The sequence below is a fragment of the Dermacentor silvarum genome, chromosome 1 (assembly GCF_013339745.2).
Source record: "Dermacentor silvarum isolate Dsil-2018 chromosome 1, BIME_Dsil_1.4, whole genome shotgun sequence".
NCBI lineage: Eukaryota > Metazoa > Arthropoda > Arachnida > Ixodida > Ixodidae > Dermacentor > Dermacentor silvarum.
In genome coordinates, this window is record NC_051154.1 from 118,452,323 (window position 1) to 118,473,433 (window position 21,111).

Consider the following 21,111-nt stretch of genomic DNA (forward strand, 5'->3'; position numbering starts at 1 on the left):
AGCTACAAAGCATGCTTCTACTATACACTTTGTGTTGGTTTATTCTCTGTTTCATCATGGCTTCGAAATGCGCGTCCATATTCCATTATTCCACCAAAATTCAGATTGGCCTGCTCCAAACTGCTCCAAAATGAAATTTACTCGCTCCAAGCTGCGCCAAAATGCAATTTTGTCTGCGCCAAACTGCTCCAAAGCACAGTTTTAATTGCTCCAAAAATTGCTCCAAAATGATTTTGGGCAGTCCCACCCCTGTACTAGTGCTATCAGAGTGTTAATAAGTTATCGTTTCCAAAAGTGCATTACCTCAAGTTTTCTCTAGTCTAATCCCCCTAAGCCTTTTAATTTTATATATTTTTGCTTTCAGTCCGCAAGAGGAGTCGAGAGTGCCTCCATGCACACAACTTTCCTGACTATGTGGATTGGAACATTCACATATGTTCTGTGAACAATTTTCCAACATCTGCAGGGCTGGCATCATCTGCTGCTGGCTACGCATGCTTAGGTGCGCCATCTTTCAAGTTTGCTCAATAGAGCTTTGTGGGGAATATCATGTCAATTTGAAATATAATCTTGCTCATCTTTTCATAAGAATTTACCCTCGTGTGTCTCTTCATAGAATATAGCTTTTTTATGGTGTTTTTTTTTTTTTTCCAACTTGCACCTTGCTTCCTCTGACTGTTCGCATTTGCAAGTTCGACAGACATGTTGCCAAGAAAAGTACTGCATTGTGCCAGATAAATTTTCACTTCTCATGTCTATTGCAGTGAAACTTGTTAGTTGGAACCCCCTAGTTCCCCCCCCCCCCCCCCCCCCCGGGTATAGTGAAATTTCTAAGTAACCCTGAGACACAGGTTTAGTGGCACATAAAAGTTTTAGTTCCAAAAGTCTAATTTTGGCTCTTGCGCTTGCTGAGCAGTGATGTGACGTGGTTTTCATTTTCTGTTGGGTGAGTCATTGTGATGGTGTCGGCATACATTTTGATAAACTCTAGATTGTATGAAAGGTGTTGATTACATGAGGGGCTGCCTGAATGGCTGCATAGGATATTCTAGTGTCTTCATCTGATGAAGCAAAATTATTGTAAACACTTGTAATGATTTTATCTTTGCTTATTTCTTTGAGAACGGCAATGTGGAAGTCAACCTGGATAATCACAGGGGTGCCGATACAATTGCTGCAGGCCGACAATTACTCACGAAATGCCGGATACGCATGATATTTGCATTTGTTTATCAACATTTTCTTGGTGTCAGGACTCGCAACAGTACCTCCTCACGTATTCATTTTTTCTCTTTTGGCTGTAGCAGTGTCCAGGCTTGCTCCATGAAAGCTTCAAGGAAGCGAAAATGTTCCCTGCGTAGACTTTATTGTGGTGGTGATTTTTATGCTTTAATTTCTGTAGGATACTGACTAGAAATGATGAAAACCTTGTTGTGCCAAAAATTTTGTTGGGCCAGTGTTTGTTATGCAGGGTACTTTTGACTGTATATGCAGCTCCAGCATTGCTTTTTGACACCTAATATAACTGACCACAGGGTATGTTCAGATAAGAATGAATAGGGTGCTCCGATGACTACTTCTCCTCAACAAAATTTTTTTATATGGAAATGTGTCTGATGAAAGGAATCCACCTTGGTTTTGTGAAATACCGTGTAGCTTTTCTGAAAAAAAAATATACATCACTGAAAGTGAAACATTGCTTTGTTGAGATGGCAAATTTTGAAAATTTGAAGGCTATTTTTTATTTGACATAGTGAAGACCACAAATTGGTCCTTACAGGATGATAAAAACAATGCACTGAGTAAATTATGGTAGTTGAATATCACTTTTCTTAAATGCATATGCAAGCTGAGCTCTTTACAGTGCGATGTGAAGCTCTGAAGAAGAATTCTTCAATGCACACATGCAGAAATCCAGCTTTTCTTGCGGCTGTTGACGACATTGAACACAGGCTGATTCGAGCAAACATACAAAAGTGCATGCGGTGCACTGGCGAGGGCTGCACAACTGGTAATGCTAGTGCATCCGATAGTGGTGCTACTGCCACAGTTAGCTGCATCCCCTTTAGGTGCTGCTCACTCCCCATTGTGATGGTTGAGTGCTACCTGACATGGCTTTTTCCTTCAGGAAAAAAAAAAAACACCACTAAATACAGTCGAACAGTCTCTACAATCAATGCCTCTACAGCGAAATGGCCTGTATATTGATGATGTCCCGGTGTTATCTTTCCTACATATTGTGAATGCCTCTACAATGAAGACCACTACAACGAATTTGCCTGTACAGTGAAGAAATTTAGGTTTACACAATGGCTAATTTGTTGCTTTGCAACGAATGCCTCATAGCGATGCCATCACTGCAATTTGCAAACGTCACTAAAGTGCGCTCTGTGCTAGCGCTAACGACAGCACTAGCGACGCACTTGACAAGCGTGCTGATGTCAGAAGTATCTGCTGCACTGCTCCAGGAATTGCTCAACTTGTAGTCTGCTTAGTAAAGCAATGAAGCGAGTTAGTTGGTGGACACTCATGACTGTATTGCGTTTGGGATTACACTAAGTGTAATACCAAGTGCAATACAATCATGAATAGACACTGCTTGTAACGTATCAGTGGGTGTGACAGCTGGCAGATACATTGCAGTTGACAACAACGTAATGATGTAATCAGAACTTACGACCGTTGACATCTTCAAAGCCATCTAGGGCAGAAAGGACGCAAATGTCAACGAACGCAACAGTGATGATTCTGTAAACGAACTAAAAATTTTGATGGCAAGGGAGGCAATAGTGGCATTCGACAATCTCAGCTTTACATTGCATAGCTCCTGCATTTCGCTGTGGAGCATGCTGTGAACCTTGATGCAATAAGGCTGGCTGCAGTCGCACATTCACTCAGGCGAAAGGTGCACAAAAAATTTGCTACTTTGCAAGCTCATGTACGCATTCCTTCTGAAGATGGCATGATTTCTAATTAAACAATGAACAACCAAGGTGCAAAGCAGTGTGATTCTTGTTACAGTGTTCAGTGACGGCATGTAAAAAGGACCTAGGATGCCCTGTAGTGTCATTCCTGAAATATGTAATGCCCAACAGTAGCCAGTGAACATTAATTTTTCTATTTCAGTGCAATCATTAGGAACGCTCTTTCACATTGAAGGGGACCTCTCTGGGATTGCACGGTAGGAAGCCACTGTCCTATGGTTGTTTCCTGCTTTATGAATGAAGATCCAGCATTTGAAGATCAAACAATTTGTTCAATGCATTTGAACATTAAAGTTTTTATTAAGGCTGGGCATCATTTAAAGCTTTTAACCCGATTAATTGAGATTTTGTAAACTAATAAAATTGTTGATCAATAAGATATTTTTCATGTATATGCAGGGGGGGGGGGACATATATGTAAGCTCTAGAACTGGTGGTTTATGTACATAAACTTCGACAAAAAGAAAGAAACCATGCTACAGACTAATACTTGCCTTCCATATCATCAGAAAAAATTTTCGTGAGGGGGCATATCATGCTCACTTAAATGAAATCGCTAGTCCAGCTGCGAAGGCAAAGAAGCTTAACGTCATCTAACAGCTACATTATGTGACATGCAAACCCTCTTACGTAATCAAGTACCGTTAACTGGGGGCACCCGCCAAGGTAGTTTTGTGGCTGTGGCATTGCGCTGCTTAGCTCGAAGTCATGTGTTCTATCCCGGTTGCAGCAGCCACATTTCGAGGTGCCCAAAATGCAATAACACTTGTGTGCTTAGATTTAGGTGCATGGTAAAGAACCCCAGGTAGTCAAAACTCATCCGGAATCTCCTACTAGGACATGCCTCATACTGAGTTTAAGGTTTAGCATGTGAAACCCCCGACATATTCTTTTTTTTTTTTTTAGCTGGAGGCCTAACTAGAGATGTTGGATGCAGCTGCTTCCGGCTACTCCCTTTCACTTATTGGAAAGAAAGGAATTTGCTTCTAAAAATTTGCATGCTGCCAAATTCTTTTTAATGCCCATGCGCTAGCAGCTGCAGTAGAGGCTAGATATTCGTACCCCCAGCTCGTAGCACAGCACACATGGGTGGCTTTTGTTCTGACACAGCTACAGGTGCCATTTAATCTGAATATTTCAGACAAATATGATTGTTCCCTTACTTGCTGTTGTGCAAGTGGGCCAATGCTTGCCCAATTTTGCTCATGTAACTTCGGCCACTTAATCATGAACAAAGCACTGATCAAGTAATCGCAAGGTTAATTGATCAATTGCTCAGCCCTAGTTTTTATTTACAATACTTTTTATGGTAGGTTTGTTAGTATAGGGTAATTGGTAATGTGAAGGTCGAGATTATTTTCTCTGTGCACTTTTTCACATTGCTCTTTAGTGTCCTTATTGTAGGTGGCATGTGGCAATTACGCTCAAGGCACTGATAGAAATTAGGCTTTTTTGTGTCTCCGAATAATGTATTAGTATAGCTAATTATTGCGTTGCTCTCCAGGTTCAAGTGGAAATGTGGAACATGCAGAGCGGCGAGCAGCACAGTTGCAGTGTTCTCTTCTACATATTTTGCAGGCGAGGTTCAGGAAGTGCCTGCCGAAGCATGTATGGTGGTTTTGTGGCCTGGGTGAAGGGGAGTAACCCTGATGGTTCGGATTCTGTCGCAAAACAGGTTGCTTCTAGTGACCATTGGCCACAAATGCGCGTGATCATTCTTGTGGTAAGCTTTCTTTTAAGGATTACTTTTCTTTCTCACTGTTTCATATTTTATACTAAATGAGTAATTAATATGAATTTTTTTTGCTTTTTATGCTATTTAGTTGGTGCGGATTCCATAATCACATGATGAGGCTTCAGTTCATTTAATATACAACAAATAATTAGACAATTTCTAACGCATTTGCTTCAAATTGCATGCCAACTGGAGTGCAGCTTCGTGACATGGGTATGTTGAGCAAGACTACTTGATACATCACAGAAATCTTGGGTGTTGGTAACAAAGCACTGATGCATGTGTACGTAAACCCGGCACTGTTGTCGCTTGCCACACCATGACTGTGCTGCCAAAGTTTGGGGGCACACCACCATACAGCTTCCTACAAAAATTACTAGAGGGATTTCTGACACTCTAGTCTACAGGAGCTTAAGTATAGGCTACCTTCAATGGTCAGGCGGCGCAGCGATCGGCTCAGCCGTCAGTGCCACCGTGTCAGTTCCGCGAAACACAGAGGCGGCCGCTTCTATGAAGGCATGCTTTCGCGGCACTCATTTGAAACATGTCGGTCGTTTTAAATTGTAGTTTTTAAGGCAATCAAAAACATTGAGGCCCATTTTTGACGACCGATACTTGAGAAAGGACGTCAACTTGACGGCAACAACCATGTACACCTGTATATTGTGTCAAAAAAAGTAAACAGCGCGGACATCGCAGTGAAGTGCTTGTCACAACAAAGCAAGCACGTTTACGACGTCGAACTCAAAGTAAGTTAACAAATAAATATTTCATTCCACTTGAGTGCGCAAATACGGTCGTAGACGTTTTTCAACTATCATTTATCGCTTCATTACTTGGAGCGTGCCTTGCACATCACATTTGCCGAGGTTTTGGCGAGTTGGCAGGTAACCTGGATGATTCTTGATGGTGCTTTTTTCTTTGTTGACGAAGTGCCTCGATCATATTCTGGTGTTGTCGTTCGGGCTCCAGTGTGAGAGGTTATCACCGCTGAAACATAACAGAGAGCAATCAGCTCACACTAAACAACACAAAGGCTGAACAAACGTGTGCTAGCGTGCGTGAGAGAAATCTTAATTTACAAATACTCGATGTGTGCTGCAGTGCACTCCAGCCTTAGTTCTGTTGTGCTAAACGCGAGGAAACATCGGCATGAATGAGCCTGGTTTCAGCAGTCGAGTCTTGATCCAGGCGCAGAAAGGAGCTGCACGTTGGCTTATTAATGCACAACAAAAATCACAGTGCATACAAAGGTCCATGACGGAGCGCTTACGTAGCTATATTTGACACGTAACAACCACTGCACATTTGTTTTGGAGCGAGACGAGCTAAACGACTATCTAAACCAATTTACAACAGCGGGAATCCGATCACGCATTTTTATGCAGTTGTCGCTTTATTGTGCGTTTTCACGGATGCTGCCTGCATTTTTTTTAATTTCAACAGAAATTTGCAAGAGCGACACTTACTTGATGGGCCAAACCGCGACGATTCACTTCAGCTGCCGGGTTCCTTCCCACGGTCTTGAAGAGAAGTTGTACAATTTGATGCCGACATCCCCTTCGCGGTTATGACAGTACTTAAATCAGCAGTATGTGCACTTGTTCTTTTTGTTCACACTTCTCACGAAGGAGCTGTCGAGAGGTTGCTGGGAATCCAGTAAAAATTGCAAAAGGAAACTTTCAGGCATGCCTGAGTGCAGTACAGTGAAAGGTGAAATGGCGGTGAGGGCCTACTCGCGGGTGCTCACCGCCGCTGCTAGGTGGCGCAACATATACAGCCAAACTGCACTGCAGGGTGCCTGTGGTGGTTCAGCTAGCGTGGCGAATGATGGTTAATACCTGTCAAAACAGCTTTGTAATTTTCCAAACTTATCATCTTCAACAAGGTATTGGATTGTAAGTGCAACAATTTGCAGTGATTATGCATCTGTGGTGAGTTTTATTGCCTTCTGCATTTAGACAAGGGATTGCTACAAAATTTAGGCCAATAAAGGCACATGAAGCATAGTTAACAAAGCCACAAGAACGTTCGGGGCCACAAGCATGAAGATTAGACAAATACATGTACTAACATCATCCCTTTGGTAGGTGAATGATTGTAGTGCCAGAGTTTCTTCTAGTAATTTTAGTATGAAACTCTATGCAGACCACCCCGTCGGTCAATCTTTCCTCCTTTAGTCAGCACTTTTCTGCATTCAACACTTCAACACATAAGTTTTGTTCTCTATAGTTGCTTCTTTCAGATTGGGGAGTGCAGCTCTCGCCTTCTGTTTGGCAAATCAGTTCTGCTGATTCTCGCAAAGTGGACAAAGGTTCATGAAAGAAAAAAATGTTACCACCCGAATTTAGCACAAAGCTTCAAAGGAAAACTACATGGGTTTCTCAGAAAGAACGCTTCAGTTAATCCGTCCTGGTCCAAGATTCGAACCTGGAACCGTCTGTCTGGGGCAGTCGCTCTACCATCTCGGCTAGCCTGGAGGCTAGCATATCGCAGCGCAAGGGCAGATTTATCGACAACTCGAAGCATAGGGACACTGGATATGGCAAAGCTATTTGCGGAATTGCTCAAGGTGGAGAAAGGTTCATGAAAGGAAAAATTGTCGTCCCCTCGAATGTACCACGAAGCTCAAAGGACACCGTCTTTCTATTTGCCGAGTGCCTAATATGCCCAGCTTTTGACGAGACAGTCATGGTGTGGCCTGCGACCACTGCACTGGGCTGAGCGACCTGCATGTCAGTGGTTTGTAATACCACATCGCTATTACTTCTGTTTTCAACGATCTTTTGGGGAAGCATGTTTAACCCTTTAAGGGTCGAACTTTTTGCCAAATGCGACCCCCCCCCCCCCCCCAAGATTGATTTTTTTTATTGCTGATTTAAATTCTTCAAAAGAACCTATTTCGAAAAAATATGGTCGTAATTTTTGTTAGAGTGACAGTAAAGTGAGGAAAAAATTGTTTGTGTTGTAAAGTACACAATGTTTATTCATGAATAAGAAGATATGCGTACTGAAAAATGGTTGTGTGCACGTGCGGAAACCGAAACAAGTAAGAAGCCTTCGTCTTATCGCCAACAAGGTGCGATAGAGCTTTTGTGGTCTCCAAAAAAAAAAAAAAAAGGAAACGCAAGAACAGCAGCATTGTTTGTGTATATACGCGCCTGCCTGGGAACAGCTGTAATCGTGCCGTGGTGGGCGATAAACGATCAAGTAGAAAGCGGTCACCCTTTGAGGGATTTGAAACCAGATAGCCATCAGTTTAGCGCGTGCAACAAGCGGGATCCGCTGCAGGAGAAAACCGTAACTTGCCGTAGGTGCCGCGCGCGCAAGCGATAGCTGATGCGCCGTTGCCATAAAAGAAAAAAAAAAATAGAGGCATTGGTGCAAGTAAAAAATTACACATGTTTCCGTAGAGTGGCAGCACATGCCAAGCGAAAGAAATGATTGAAAGAGGCGCGCTTTTTAAATGTACAAGCGATAAGTACATGTACGTCATTGACCATTTTGAAGGTGTTCGCGAAGGACGTACATGTACGCCATTGACCCTGAAAGGGTTAACATGACTGATGTCGTGCTCTGCCTGAAGGTCATTTTCAAATAGCTATATTAAAAAGATGTTGTTATGGTCAATTTATTCTGCTGTTGAAAAGGAAGGGTTTAGATGCACATAACCCTTTAGCCTTGACTGTCAGTGCTCCTTAGTTGCCTCCTGGAAGACCCGACACGAGCACTTGAACTGACACGAGCTATTGACCCGACAGGCTTGGCAACGTATGATTGCCTCTTACCTTTCCGCTTCTCACTCTGGTGACCTACGTTGCTTGTCAGCATTGTACCACAATGTTTTTGATTTTGCTTAATCTCATCTTAGCCAAACATGGGTCGCAACCCATTGTATTTATGACCGGGATGCCAGATCTATCTATAAGCGTCCTTGACACAGCCTACTGCGAGCGGACGCTGTGTCATTCAAACAGAAGTGTAGAAAATGCTGGCGAAGGATGACATTGAACCATCTGTGAGTTCTTGGGCATCCCCTGTAATGCCCATCAGAAACCCAAACACCTGGTGAAAAGACTATGTACAGCGCGAAAGGACAAAGACTGATAGAGACGACAAACAGTCCTTGTCCTTTCGCGCTGTACATCGTTTGTTACCATGAATTACCGACTATCCCAAGCAACCACCCTCAAAAACCTGGTGGTTCTGTGTCAACTGGCACCTCAACAAGATTACTGAGGACGTTTCCCCCTTTGCCATGAATGAATGACACACTCTGCTCTCTCCCTGGGGCGCAGTACTTTTCTTCTGTAGACCTTCAGTATGGCTATTGTAAAATTGCCGTTGACGATGAAAGCCGGGAGAAAACCGCCTTCATTACACCAAATGGGCTCTACATACATTAAAGTCATGCCCTTTGCGTTGCTCAGTGTCCCACCAACATTCAGCGGGTCAACATTCTCCTTCATGGTTTCAAGTGGTCTATTTGCCTGTGCTATTTTGACGTCATTGGTGTTTTTTCACCTATGTTCTCCAGTCTTCTACAGCAGCTTGGCTATTCTGCAAAGGTGGTCTTTACCTTAACTCTGTGGTAACAGAAGACTCGGAACATGTAACTGTAAACATGTGCATCTGACAGTACAATCGCAAAAGTCATGGACTTTGTTTTGTCCTCTTGGCCGGATAAAAAATCTCTGGAAGCGGAGCTAATGCCATATTTTCATGTACGTGCAGAACTATCCATTGTACACGACTTGCTTTACCGTGGTGACAGGATCGTAGTTCCAGGTAACCTTACTCGTCGTTTGATGGAAGTCGCACACGAATCACATCCGGGGATCGGTCGTACGAAAAGCCGTTTGCGAGAGTTGTACTGGTGGCCTCGAATGGATAACCACGTAGAACAACTGGTTAAAACATGTGTTGTTTGCCAGTCATGTGACTAATCAGCCCGGCCAACCGTAGCACCTATGCAAGCAAACATGAATAGATCACACTGAATGACCGCAGACGACTGTCAAAACGCTGGTAGCAAGCGCAGCGGGCATAGGCTCGCGCGGTTTATGGCTTCAACGGAAACTGAGCGGCGAATGCACAGCGCATATAAAGGTCAGAGCCGTGTGGAGATAAGAGACGGTGCGGGCGACCGCCACCGGGCGAAGTGCAGAGGAGTTGTGCAGAGGAGAAGCTGCCCCCCCCCCCTCCCTCCCGCGCTGCCTTCCCGCTTTCTTGCTTTCGCGTGGGAGATTGAGTGGCCAGTTGCAAGATAAGCATTTGGTGAAGCAGCACAGCTTCGCCCTGCCTCCCTCCCTCCCTCCCTCCCATACCCCCACGGCCTTTCGCGCGACGGTCACCTTTGCTTTCCGCCGTGCGTTCGCTCTCCGTGATAGCGCGCGTCCCCCGCGTGCTTTCACTTGCGCATATGGCGCGCGACGATGATTTTATCGCCCTTGGACTTTATACGGAACCTCACGGCGACGATGACGGCGACAGCAGAAATCCGGTTGAAGTGTCCATATAATTGCTATTGCAGTAAAAAAAAAGAGAGAGAGAAAGTTGCAATTTTGCCTATACGGAGACGCAGAAACGTGATAGTATTAAGCGCAGTAAGTATTGCACTGTTTCATGCAGAATCACTTGGAGTAAACAGTTCAAAGAAAACTTCAGCCAGTGATGCCTCTAGTTCTTGTCATCTTCGTTTGTGTACATGGCATTCCTCAGTGGTGGAAAAGAGAGACATGACACTTTCTAGCTCCTCTATATTCTCCGGCCTTTTGCTTCTTGCCTGTCCTTGCTATGTTTGCTGGTTTGTATTTATTTCACAAGTGTGCATGTGACTTCAATAGGAAAGGGCTACTCGAAGATTCATTTGATTTACTCTACCCTACACTTCGTGAACTAGTTCTGGCCAGTTCTTACTTGTGCAGAACTGGCACAGCACCACTGGCATGATCCCTGCAATACTTCTCTGGTGAGTGTAGGGAATGCTGTGAACTCGTCCTGCACAAAGCCTTCACTCGGTGAAATGAATAGTGACATGCAGATGCCACCATGTTATAAACGAATAGCACCTCCTGAAGCTCCTGAACTAGTTCAGAAAGTGCAAGCGAATAGAATGGACCTAGAGTTCACAGCACCCTAACGTGCTGCCTTGGTGGGTGAGAAAAGACCTCTAATCACGGCACTTAAAAAACTTTATCTGGGCACAACAAAATTGTTACAGTACTTAATGTAACGTCCCGTTCAAAAGAAGAAGAGGAAGTGAAGAGAGAGACGAAGAAGATGATCGAATGAAAACAGTAAACAGTTGATCAGTCTCGGATCCTTTATTTTACATTTGGCGCAGCCCGACAGGATGTGGATAGAAGTGCGAGTTAGTACTACTACAGCGGGACAACCATACGTCACGTCATGTCAAGCCGAAGATGAAGAACAAGTCGAGCTCCAGGAGACAGCGACGTCACCGAACCTGCTCCAATTCATCGCAAATAAGGCTAAAGTCACTGAGGCGGATCTCGTCAGCCGAGGTACCATGGAAGATCAATATCAAAATATCCGACTATTAAGAGCACTTCAGACAGTTATCAAGTAGCAGGCCATTTCGAAATGACAATAGCCAGGACATTGCTACGCTTATAGAGCAGATGTTGAATGTGCAGGCGTCTGAAATTGAGCAGCATGGACAATTGCTTGCTATGCTAACAGACTCTGCGCGCTAACAATGGTCCCAAAGCTGAATTAGTGAAGCCGGACATGTTCGACGGGACGACCGTGTCGGCAACCACTTGGCTGAAATTCTTTGAATACGCTTGTGAAAAGAACTGTTGGGTGACGTCAGAGGATAAAGTGCAAAATATGAGGCTGTTTCTTGTACACAATGCCAAGAAATGGTATGAGCTCCGCATAACAGACCATCAGGACGACACCTGGGATCACTGGAGAGCAAGTTTTATCTCCGCTTTTGATCAGAACCCAGTCGACCGATGGGACAAAGCTATATTTTTCAAACAACGCTCAAGTTCACTAATTGACTATTTCTACGCGAAGAGACGGCTGTTACTGTTAGCAGATCCTACTTTGCCTGAGTCATCTATTGTTCCGTTAGTCATCCACGGTATGACAAAGGAATGCCAAAGGCACGTGCAAATAAGGTTGCCCAAGACAGTTAAAGACCTACTGGGGTGCCTTAAAGACGTTTGCCAGGAAGCCCCTGGGCCCGTTGCACAGCCATGGATCCATCCAGCCAGAGTTCTTGCGGATAATACAGCGACAGCGATGGCGACATCCAACAGGAGTGCAGCTTCTGGCTATTCCCCTTGCAACCGAAACGTCAAGCAAACAAAAAACGAATAAACATGGGTGAACAGCCCCGCCCGTGTAACCAAAACGAGGCTGTCTACTTGATTCGATCAAACGTTTTGCAAACGGCACTGCTTATTAACGGAAAAGAAGTAAGTGCCCTAGTCGACACAGGAGCTTCAGTGAGTCTAATTAATCAAACCATGGTGAAGGCAGATAACATGCGACAAGGTAAAGTGGTAACGGTTAAGAGCTACAATGGATCGTCTCGAACGCTGCACACCTGGACGAGAGTCAATATACATTTGGCTGGGGAGGACTTCACAGTAGAAGCGCTGGTTATGCGTGATGTCGAATTCTTGTTTATGCTATCAAAACCCGACATGAAGACGCTACGAATGAACATTTCTTGGAAAGATGAAGTGACTCTAGACTCCCTGGTTTCAAGTGTCCAGACACCGCCACAGAAGAGGATTGCAAAATGCGCTAATGATATATGGACAATTTTTCCCGAACTTATATGCCTCGATGCATATCCACCTGCAGCTTCTGTACCTGAAGTACCTTTTGAACTTGGCGACACGACTGTTGTACGGAAGAGAGCCTACGGGATTTCTCATGAAAAGAAAGTATGGCTGAAACAAGAGCTGCAACAAATGCTGAACGCTGGAATAATAAGGCCCTAAACTTCCCCTTTTGCATCTCCTATAACTATTGTCCCTAAAGATGATGGTTCACTGCGACTTTGTACTGATTATCAGCAAATCAACACCCAAACAGAACTGTATCCATTCCCTATACCTTTGATTGATGACATCAATAATGACACTGGAGGATGCCAATGGTTCTCACGAATTGATTTGTGCAAAGGTTATTGGCAGGTACCCCTCCAGGAAAAATCAAAGAAGTACACGGCATTTATAATGCCATTTGATATATATCAATACAACCGTCTGCCATTCGGTTGGAAGAACTCGGGGGCTTGGTTTCAGCGCATGATGAACGGTGTACTCAAAGATTTCATAGGAGATTTCTGCAATGTCTATGTTGATGACATCATCATTTACTCCCGTACCGAGGAAGAGCACTGTTCCCACGTCTCACAAATACTAGAAGCACTGAGCAAAGCACGCCTGAAGATAAACAAGAAGAAAAGTGAATTCTTCTAGAGAAAGGTGGTGTTCCTTGGCAGAGTCCTGGACGGCTTCACGAAGACGACAAAGAAAGAGTCCATCCAACGAATCAAGGAAATGCATAAGCCCTACGATGTTCACTCACTGCGTTTGTTCTTAGGACTGGCAGGACATTTTAGGGCGTTCATTAAAGACTTTGCGGCGATATCCAGGTGTCTTACAAGGCTCACTCAAAAGGAAGTTGCCTTTGTGTGGAGCGACGAGTGCGACCGTGCATATGAAGAACTGTTGCGCGCAATATCTTCTGATCCGATCCTGATATTACCCGATTTTGCCAAACCCTTCGAGCTCTGCACTGACGCGTCTAATTATGGCACAGGAGCAGTATTATACCAATGAGATTCCAGCCAAGACAGAAGCAACTAGTTAAAGGTGATTGGCTATTACTCCTACACCTCTTCAAAAGCGGAAGTAAATTACACGACCACGGGAAAGGAGGCCTTAGCAGTAGTGCTGGCGTTACGATACTTCAGGAGTTATTTGGAAGGCCGCAGGTTCAAGCTTTTCACGGACAATCAGGCTTTGACATACCTTCTGAGCCTTACACAACCGAAGGGAAGAGTGGCAAGATGGATTAGCGGGATTCAGCAGTTCACTTTTGATGTTAGCCACAGACCTGGTGAAAAGCTACCTGACGCGGACGCGTTATCAAGATTGCACATACTGCCAATAAACAACGATCAAGGGGCACACGTCGCAAGTGTATGGGAAGACATTGAAGAACTGAAATAATCGACGGAAAGTTTGTTGTCCCTCAAAGCTCTATATCCAAAATATTGCGGCTCTATCATGACAGTCCACAATCGGGGGGGCATGATGGCTTTTGGCGGACCTACTGGAAGATTCAGAAACGTTTTACCTGGAAGAACATGAAAGCCGATATAGAGAATTACGTCAAGACCTGTCATCAATGTCAAACTATCAAAGCCAAGTTCCACCCAAAAGGAAACCAGATGGTCATTCCTTTGTATTCAGATATCCCCTTCGAAGTCGTTCATCTCGATTTCGCTAAAATCAAAAAGAAAGGGGAGGGTGTGCGCAAGGCTCAGTCTTTTATAGTGGCTGTTGACCAGTGCACGCATATGGCGGCGGCGAAATCCGGAAGAGAAGATGCTAACAGTGTTATTGCACTGATGGAAAGAGAGGCATTTAAACACACCAAGGTGATTGCTTGTGATAATGGACCTGCATTCCGCAGCGAGAGGCTCCGTGGGTGGGTAGCAGCAAAGGGTATCACTTTGAGATTTTCAGCACCATACCACCCGGAAGGAAATGCCCTAGCGGAACGGAACGCCTTATACGTGACTTGAAGACCTTCATTTCTATATACGCAAAATTTCGTGGAGGATGTAAGTGTGCTCTTGAGGCAGCGGTTAGGCATCACAATCAATCTCACACAGCTGGACTTGGCTGTAGCCCTCAGTTTGCTGCCTTTCAGAAGACGACGTGGTTACCAGCAGATTACGAACTTGGCATAGTAGGGAAGATCGATATTCCAGAACGCAAGAAGACGTCAGAGGAATACTATATGTATAAACGTACAATGAAGAAATACTACAACTCGCACCATGCAACTCACATGCCCAACGTACAGCCTGGAGACATGGTGCTAGTGCGAAAAGGTCTTGATCGTTCTAAGAATGCTTTCACAGGCCCTTATGTTGTCCTCAAAACGGTGAAGCAGCAAGGTGCACTTTGAAGGACCAACAGGCAAGACGGAAGTTACAACTGTAGGTAACTTAGTGCCTTACCATCCGCGGAATGATGGCAATAAGAGACCCGGAGGATGTAACGTCCCGCTCAAAAGAAGAGGAAGTGAAGAGAGAGACGAAGAAGAAGATGATCGAATGAAAACAGTGAACAGTTGATCAGTCTCGGATCCTTTATTTTACACTTAATATAATGCATGTCTCCACACCCTCCCCATCTACCCATTCTCCACACACGTCTGTTGCAACTTGCAGGGAATGTATTTTCAGACAAGCTTTTTCTGAGATAGTTTCACTTTCACTAGATTTCGCAAAAATTGGCACTGTACACATGCGCACGAGAGTCGCGCAAATGTGAGAGGAGCTCATTGGCTCTCGTGGGCTGAGTCTCGCGAAATCCCGGCACAGTGATACTAGTGTTCATTACTGTAGTGTTCATTATATTTTGCAGTTACTTTGATCGTACTGTTACATGCGAAGTGTTTACTTTCAAGACACCAAACATATGACTCTGAATGGCCGGTGTTTTCCAGGACTGGTATAGAGCTAGCCAGCCGAACGTCGTCTTCCTTCACTGCTTTGTCTCCATGGTCATTCGCCCTTTTTCTGTACTCTGTTGCGAGAGCTTGTCACAATATGTTGACAATTCTTTTTATATCTGGGGGGAGGTGGGATGGTTGTATCCACCATTTCCTCCTGAAGCTACATGAGTTTTCTTTTTATTTTGACAGGCAAGTGATGCCAAAAAGGACACATCAAGTAGTCATGGGATGGCACGAACAATGGAAACGAGTGCCTTGATACAGGAAAGAGTGAGCAACGTTGTGCCACGACGCATGAAAGATATGACAGATGCTATCCTTAAACGAGACTTCAACAAGTTTGCTGAAATCACAATGAAGGTATGTGCATTTGACCAAAAAAAAAAAAAAAGGGAAACACTTAGTCCTGAAATGTTCTTGGTTTTACATAGTTCCACAGATATGGCCAGGATTCTTTATTATATTGTGACGATGCAGAAGTCACAAATAAAGATGTATTTACAATACATACAAGAGCGGCAACGATACATAAACAAGAAGGCTGTGGAGATCGATTCCACCTCTACACGTCAAATCGTCTTCTTCTGACTGGCGCCACTCTCGGTTGCTCTGTGACATAACCCCGCCTGTAAAGGCGCCGTGTCGGCACTAACTATAAGGGACGCGAACTTGCGGCAAAGTAAGGGCACGTTCACACTGCTTGTCCACCGCGCCAGCGGAACGCTGGCCAGACGCTTGTTGCGTCGCAGACCCCTCCGCATCTGCATGGAGCTTTGACACTCTTCTTCAGCTAGTTTTGATACTCGGTGGCGGAAACAGTGATTTCATTCCCCACTGACCTGTAGTCAACAAATTGAAGAAAGCGTGACGGAAACAATGCAAACAACGCAACGACCACGGTGTGTCGAGCAGACGACAGCTACTCAGCCCGTGAGGTCACCTCAGAAAATGGGCGCTTGCCTCGTAGCTTGCTTCCCTCGGCGCTTGCCAAGGCCCTTCTCTGCTGGACCCACTCCCCCATTCTAGTACACTCTATCGAAATTGTGCAGTTATCTCCTCTTGCGTAGAGTTTGCATGTTTTTATTTTCCGCTAGTTCATCACTGCTTGCAACGACTAAAACCCTAAGCAAGAAGAGGCACTACTGCTAAGCCTGCTGGTAAGCACCTTTTGACGATGCATGACGTGCACAAGAAGCATTCGCCGAAAAAACAGCGCCGGTTGCTGTGGTTGGTTTATTTATTTATTTATTTATTTATTTATTTATTTATTTATTTATTTATTTTCTAATGCGAACACGGGACAAGAGAGCAGCGGGCAGCGTTTGCAGCGTGCCTCAACCAGAGCGGCTCAGGCAATCTCGAGCTCGCGCTTCCCGGATGACTGGCGATGTGGCTGCAGCGCCGGGCATTCGTCTTCACTACAATTTATTTATTTATTGCAATACCCTCAGGGCCTAAGTGGCATTACAGAGGGGGTGGGTACAATCTGATTAGACAAGCGCAATAATGTAAACAACAAAGCTATGTAAGAAAAAAAACAAAACAAAACAACAAAAAGAACAATGATTAACAGAGCAGTTTAACAGGTTTAACAATACCAAAGGCCTTGAATGACAATAGCATTAGCAACGTTATTATACATGTAAAATGCAAAACTTATTGAATTAACAAATAGCTGCGCAGGTTATTCTGTGAAGTGGTCAACAAGTGCGGCCTTGAATGACTGTACATCTTCAATGCTGGCGATGGCACTGGGAAGGTGGTTTCAGTCTGAGCTAGTCTTTGGTATAAATGAATAATGAAACAGGTTAGTATGGCTAAAAGGAATGGCGACCTTATGCTGATGATCAATACGCGCTGACAAATACGATGGCTGTGATAAAAGTTTGTGTTTCAGTGACTGGTTCAAGAAAAAAAATGTATGAAAGTGACAAAGACGTGAAATTTTTCTCCTTAAGAGCAAGTTCGGAAGGCCAAGATTAGATTTCATCAGCGAAACACTGGCAGTACGGGAGTAGTTTGATACGATAAAGCGAGCTGCGTGATTCTGAACAGACTCTATTGCATCTGCAAGGTTACGTAAGCCTGGATCCCAGATAGCAGACGCATACTAAAGTTTAGGTCTAATTATCGTTTGATATAGCAATAATTTTAAATGGCTTGGTGCTTCAGCAAAATTGTGGCATAGGTATCCTAGTGCACGGTTAGCATTGTTAATGATATAATTAACGTGAGTATGCCATGAGAGGTCATCCGCTATGTGCACACCAAGATACTTATAGGAGGTTACGTGCTCTAATAATGTGCCTTCGATTTCATAAGCTAGGAATTCAGATGGGTTAGAACGGCGGGAGAATGTCATGCTCTTGCATTTATTAGTATTGAGAGTCATAAACCATTCGCTACACCAGTTAGAAATATAATCTAGGTCAGACTGGAGGGCAGAGTGGTCAGATTTTTTAGTTATTTCACGGTAAACAACACAGTCGTCAGCAAATAACCTTATATTAGAAGTAACTGTGCCAGAAAGGTCGTTTATATATATTAGGTAAAGCAGCGCTCCCAAAACGGACCCTTGTGGAACGCCAGATGTTACTTTGCAAGAATTCGAGTCACAGTCGTTAGTGGTTACGTACTGTAAGCGATTAGTCAAAAAGCTTAAGATATCGGGGTCAATATTTAGAATGCTCATTTTGTAAAGAAGTAATTGGCGGTTTACCTTGTCAAACACTTTGGCAAAGTCAAGAAAAATGCAGTCAATAACTGACCCTTTGTCTAAAACAGATGCTATGTAATTGGTAAACGATAAAAGCTGAGTATCACAGGAATAGTACTTATGAAAGCCACGCTGAGATTCGCTGAAAAAAGAGTTATATTCCAAAAATGACAAAAGATGAGAATAGATGACATGTTCCAGAAGCTTACAGGGAATGCTCGTTCAAAAAATAGGTCTGTAATTGTGAGGTGACTTAGGGTTACCGGATTTAAAAACAGGAACCACCTTTCCCACTTTCCAGTCTGGAATTTCACAGCACTGTAGAGATTGTGTGAAAAGGTGCGACAGAAAGATAGCGGAATACACTTGAGTATTTTTGAGAATCTTTGAGTTGATGTTATCAATACCACAGCTAGATGACAATTTCAACCCGCGAATTAACTTGGCAACGCCTGAATAATCAATGATAACAGCATCCTTTGGGAAAAAATCGCAACCGTGAAGGGGTGGTGGTACAACAGTAGAACACTCTGAAAATGATTTAGCAAACACTTCATTTAATACATTGCAACAGTCTTCTCTGCGTGTTGCTTCATCATCAAAATTGGTAAGAGATATCGCGTTCTTTTTCTGGGCTTAAAGCTATTCCAAAATCTTGTTGGGTTAGTGGTCAAGAGGGACGGGAGTGTATCATTAAAGAAAACGTGTCTGGCATCTCTGATAGCGGCGCGATAAGTTTTAAGGCTATCACTATAGATGCGCCAACGTGCGGGATTGTTGGCACGTTTTGCTAGGCGAAACTGTCTTTTTTTCTTGTTTAGCAGCCTTTTTAATGTTGCGATAAACCAAGGAGAGCGCTTCTTTTTAGAAATTATACGTGTTGGCACATATTTATTAATCAGTGATACCAATTTGTTTTTGAAAAGCTTCCAGTTATGTTCAACAGTACGATCAAAGAAACCAGGCATACAATCCTCTAAAAACAGTTCAAGTTCTCTGTTAATTGAAGTATAATCTGCTTTCGTGTAATCACGTATTGTTTTAGGGGCACTTATTCTCTGTGTGACAGGGGCTCTTATCAAAAAATGAATGAAAGAGTGGTCGCTCAAACCGGGGAACAGACTGAGTGACTCTATAATATCTGGGACAGTCGTAAGCACTAGATCAAGTGTGTTAGCTGATGTGGGACCAATTCTAGTTGGTTGGGAAATGAGCTGCGTGAGGTTAAAATCTTGGCATAATCTTATGAAGGCTGCGCTTTTGGGTGATGATTCTGTAACAACTGGACGAGAGATGGACCAATTAATTTTAGGGAAATTGAAATCACCTAAGAGTAATAATGAAGCGCGGGGAAAACGTAATACTAGGTTGTTAGGTTATTTAGTACGTCGTGCAACTTTTCACAAAAGCCTGAACTTGCACTTGGGGGTTGGTAACATGCGCAGAGTAGCATATTTTGATGATTCACTCTGATACTAACACAAACGAGCTCCAATGCAGTATTGAGTACAACCAAGCTGGAAACAAGATTTTCTGCCACAGCAATGAGTGCCCCGCCACCAGATCTGACATTTCGATTGTAGTGATCAATGGCGTATCTTTTGTCACAGTTAAACAATTCGTCATCCCCGATTTCAGCGGAGAGCCAGGTTTCCGTAAGTACAACGACATCCGCTGAGCATGTGTCAACAACAGAAGATAAAGCGTCACATTTGCTTAGCATACTCCTAATGCTAGTAAGTAAAAAAGACAAGCCAGCGTTAAGTGTATCATGCTGCGCATTGTTAGGATACCAACGTGTCACTACTGGCAAACGAGGAGCTTGACGCGCCCTTGTCTGTACTAGGGTCACGGCTCTGACGAAGTTCACAGACGCGGTCAGTAGATGGGGAGTAAACATAGCATTTCTTATTTATGTACAGTTTGTTATATCGCACGGAGAACTCCTGACCACTGGCTTTACCGTAATCGAAAAGCTTTTTGCACAAGTTTCTGGTTGTCCGGCAAAAGTCTTCATTGACGAATATTCTAGAAGATTTTGCTTGCTGCGGGATGAAAATATGCTATCTCTGAATTTGAAAGATTGAAACTTAACAATAACAGGCCGACATTTTCCAGGAACAAACTTTCCCAATCGATGCGCGCGAGATATGCGGTCGTCACTACTGCTCAGATTTAGGTCTAGTGCGATGTTAAGGGCTGCGCATATTTTCTGCTCAGATTGCGCCCATGTTTCTGAAGGACTGTCAGGGATACCATGAAAGATTAAGTTTTCTTTGCGCGATCGGTCTTCGATGTCGAGACGGTGGTTCAGATTAGTAACTTGAGGGATGAGGCTTTCGTTTATTTTTCCTTCAGACGGCTGGATAGTGCTTTCAACTATGGATAGCCTATTGTCAATTTCAGCAATCCATTGCTCGAGCGCAGGTTGGGCATCTTTGACCTCATTAAGAGAAGTCATGATTTCCTCATGCTTTGATCAACCTTGGCATGTAGTCCCTTTAGCAGTGATAACAGCTCTTTATATTGTTTCCCGGTGTCGTCATTAGCGGAATCAAGGCCGGAATTCAGCTCTACATCACCTGATAGTAGCAACATTTTTGATACATGAATACATTCACAAGCAAGGCAAAATAACACTTGTGGGCATGGAAGTGACAGCAAAAAAGCATTATTATTCTTTTTACAGAAAAGTTGAGTAGTTGAACCCACCTGCACCAAGAACCGAAAAGGCGTGTCAGGGGTCTGCATTGTTGCTGCTCTTCCATGCCCATTGGACGGGCGCGAGGACAACCAACTGCTTATAAAGCGCGCTGGAGATGCATCTGTCGATGCCGATGGCATTGTCCAAGTTAGTTCAAGATGGCGCTCCAGGAAACGCTGTGATGCGTGGGACTGATGTTGGCCATCCAGTAGTGACGCCTGGCAACTTG

The 21,111-nt window shown here is 43.9% G+C and overlaps 1 protein-coding gene across 3 annotated transcripts in view; it reads left to right on the top strand.

Moving 5' to 3' along the window:
• Positions 1-21,111, top strand: part of LOC119435887 (diphosphomevalonate decarboxylase-like) — a 104,276-nt gene that overhangs the window by 34,333 nt on the left and 48,832 nt on the right. For all 3 annotated transcript variants that reach the window (XR_007468474.1, XM_049672888.1, XM_037702589.2), the window contains exons 5-8: positions 365-502; positions 3,127-3,181; positions 4,563-4,707; positions 15,652-15,822. Coding sequence is in view for 2 of the 3 variants with exons in the window: in XM_049672888.1 (XP_049528845.1) it covers positions 365-502; positions 3,127-3,181; positions 4,563-4,707; positions 15,652-15,822 (509 nt within the window). In the remaining variant the exon portion in view is untranslated. The remainder of the gene's footprint in view (positions 1-364; positions 503-3,126; positions 3,182-4,562; positions 4,708-15,651; positions 15,823-21,111) is intronic.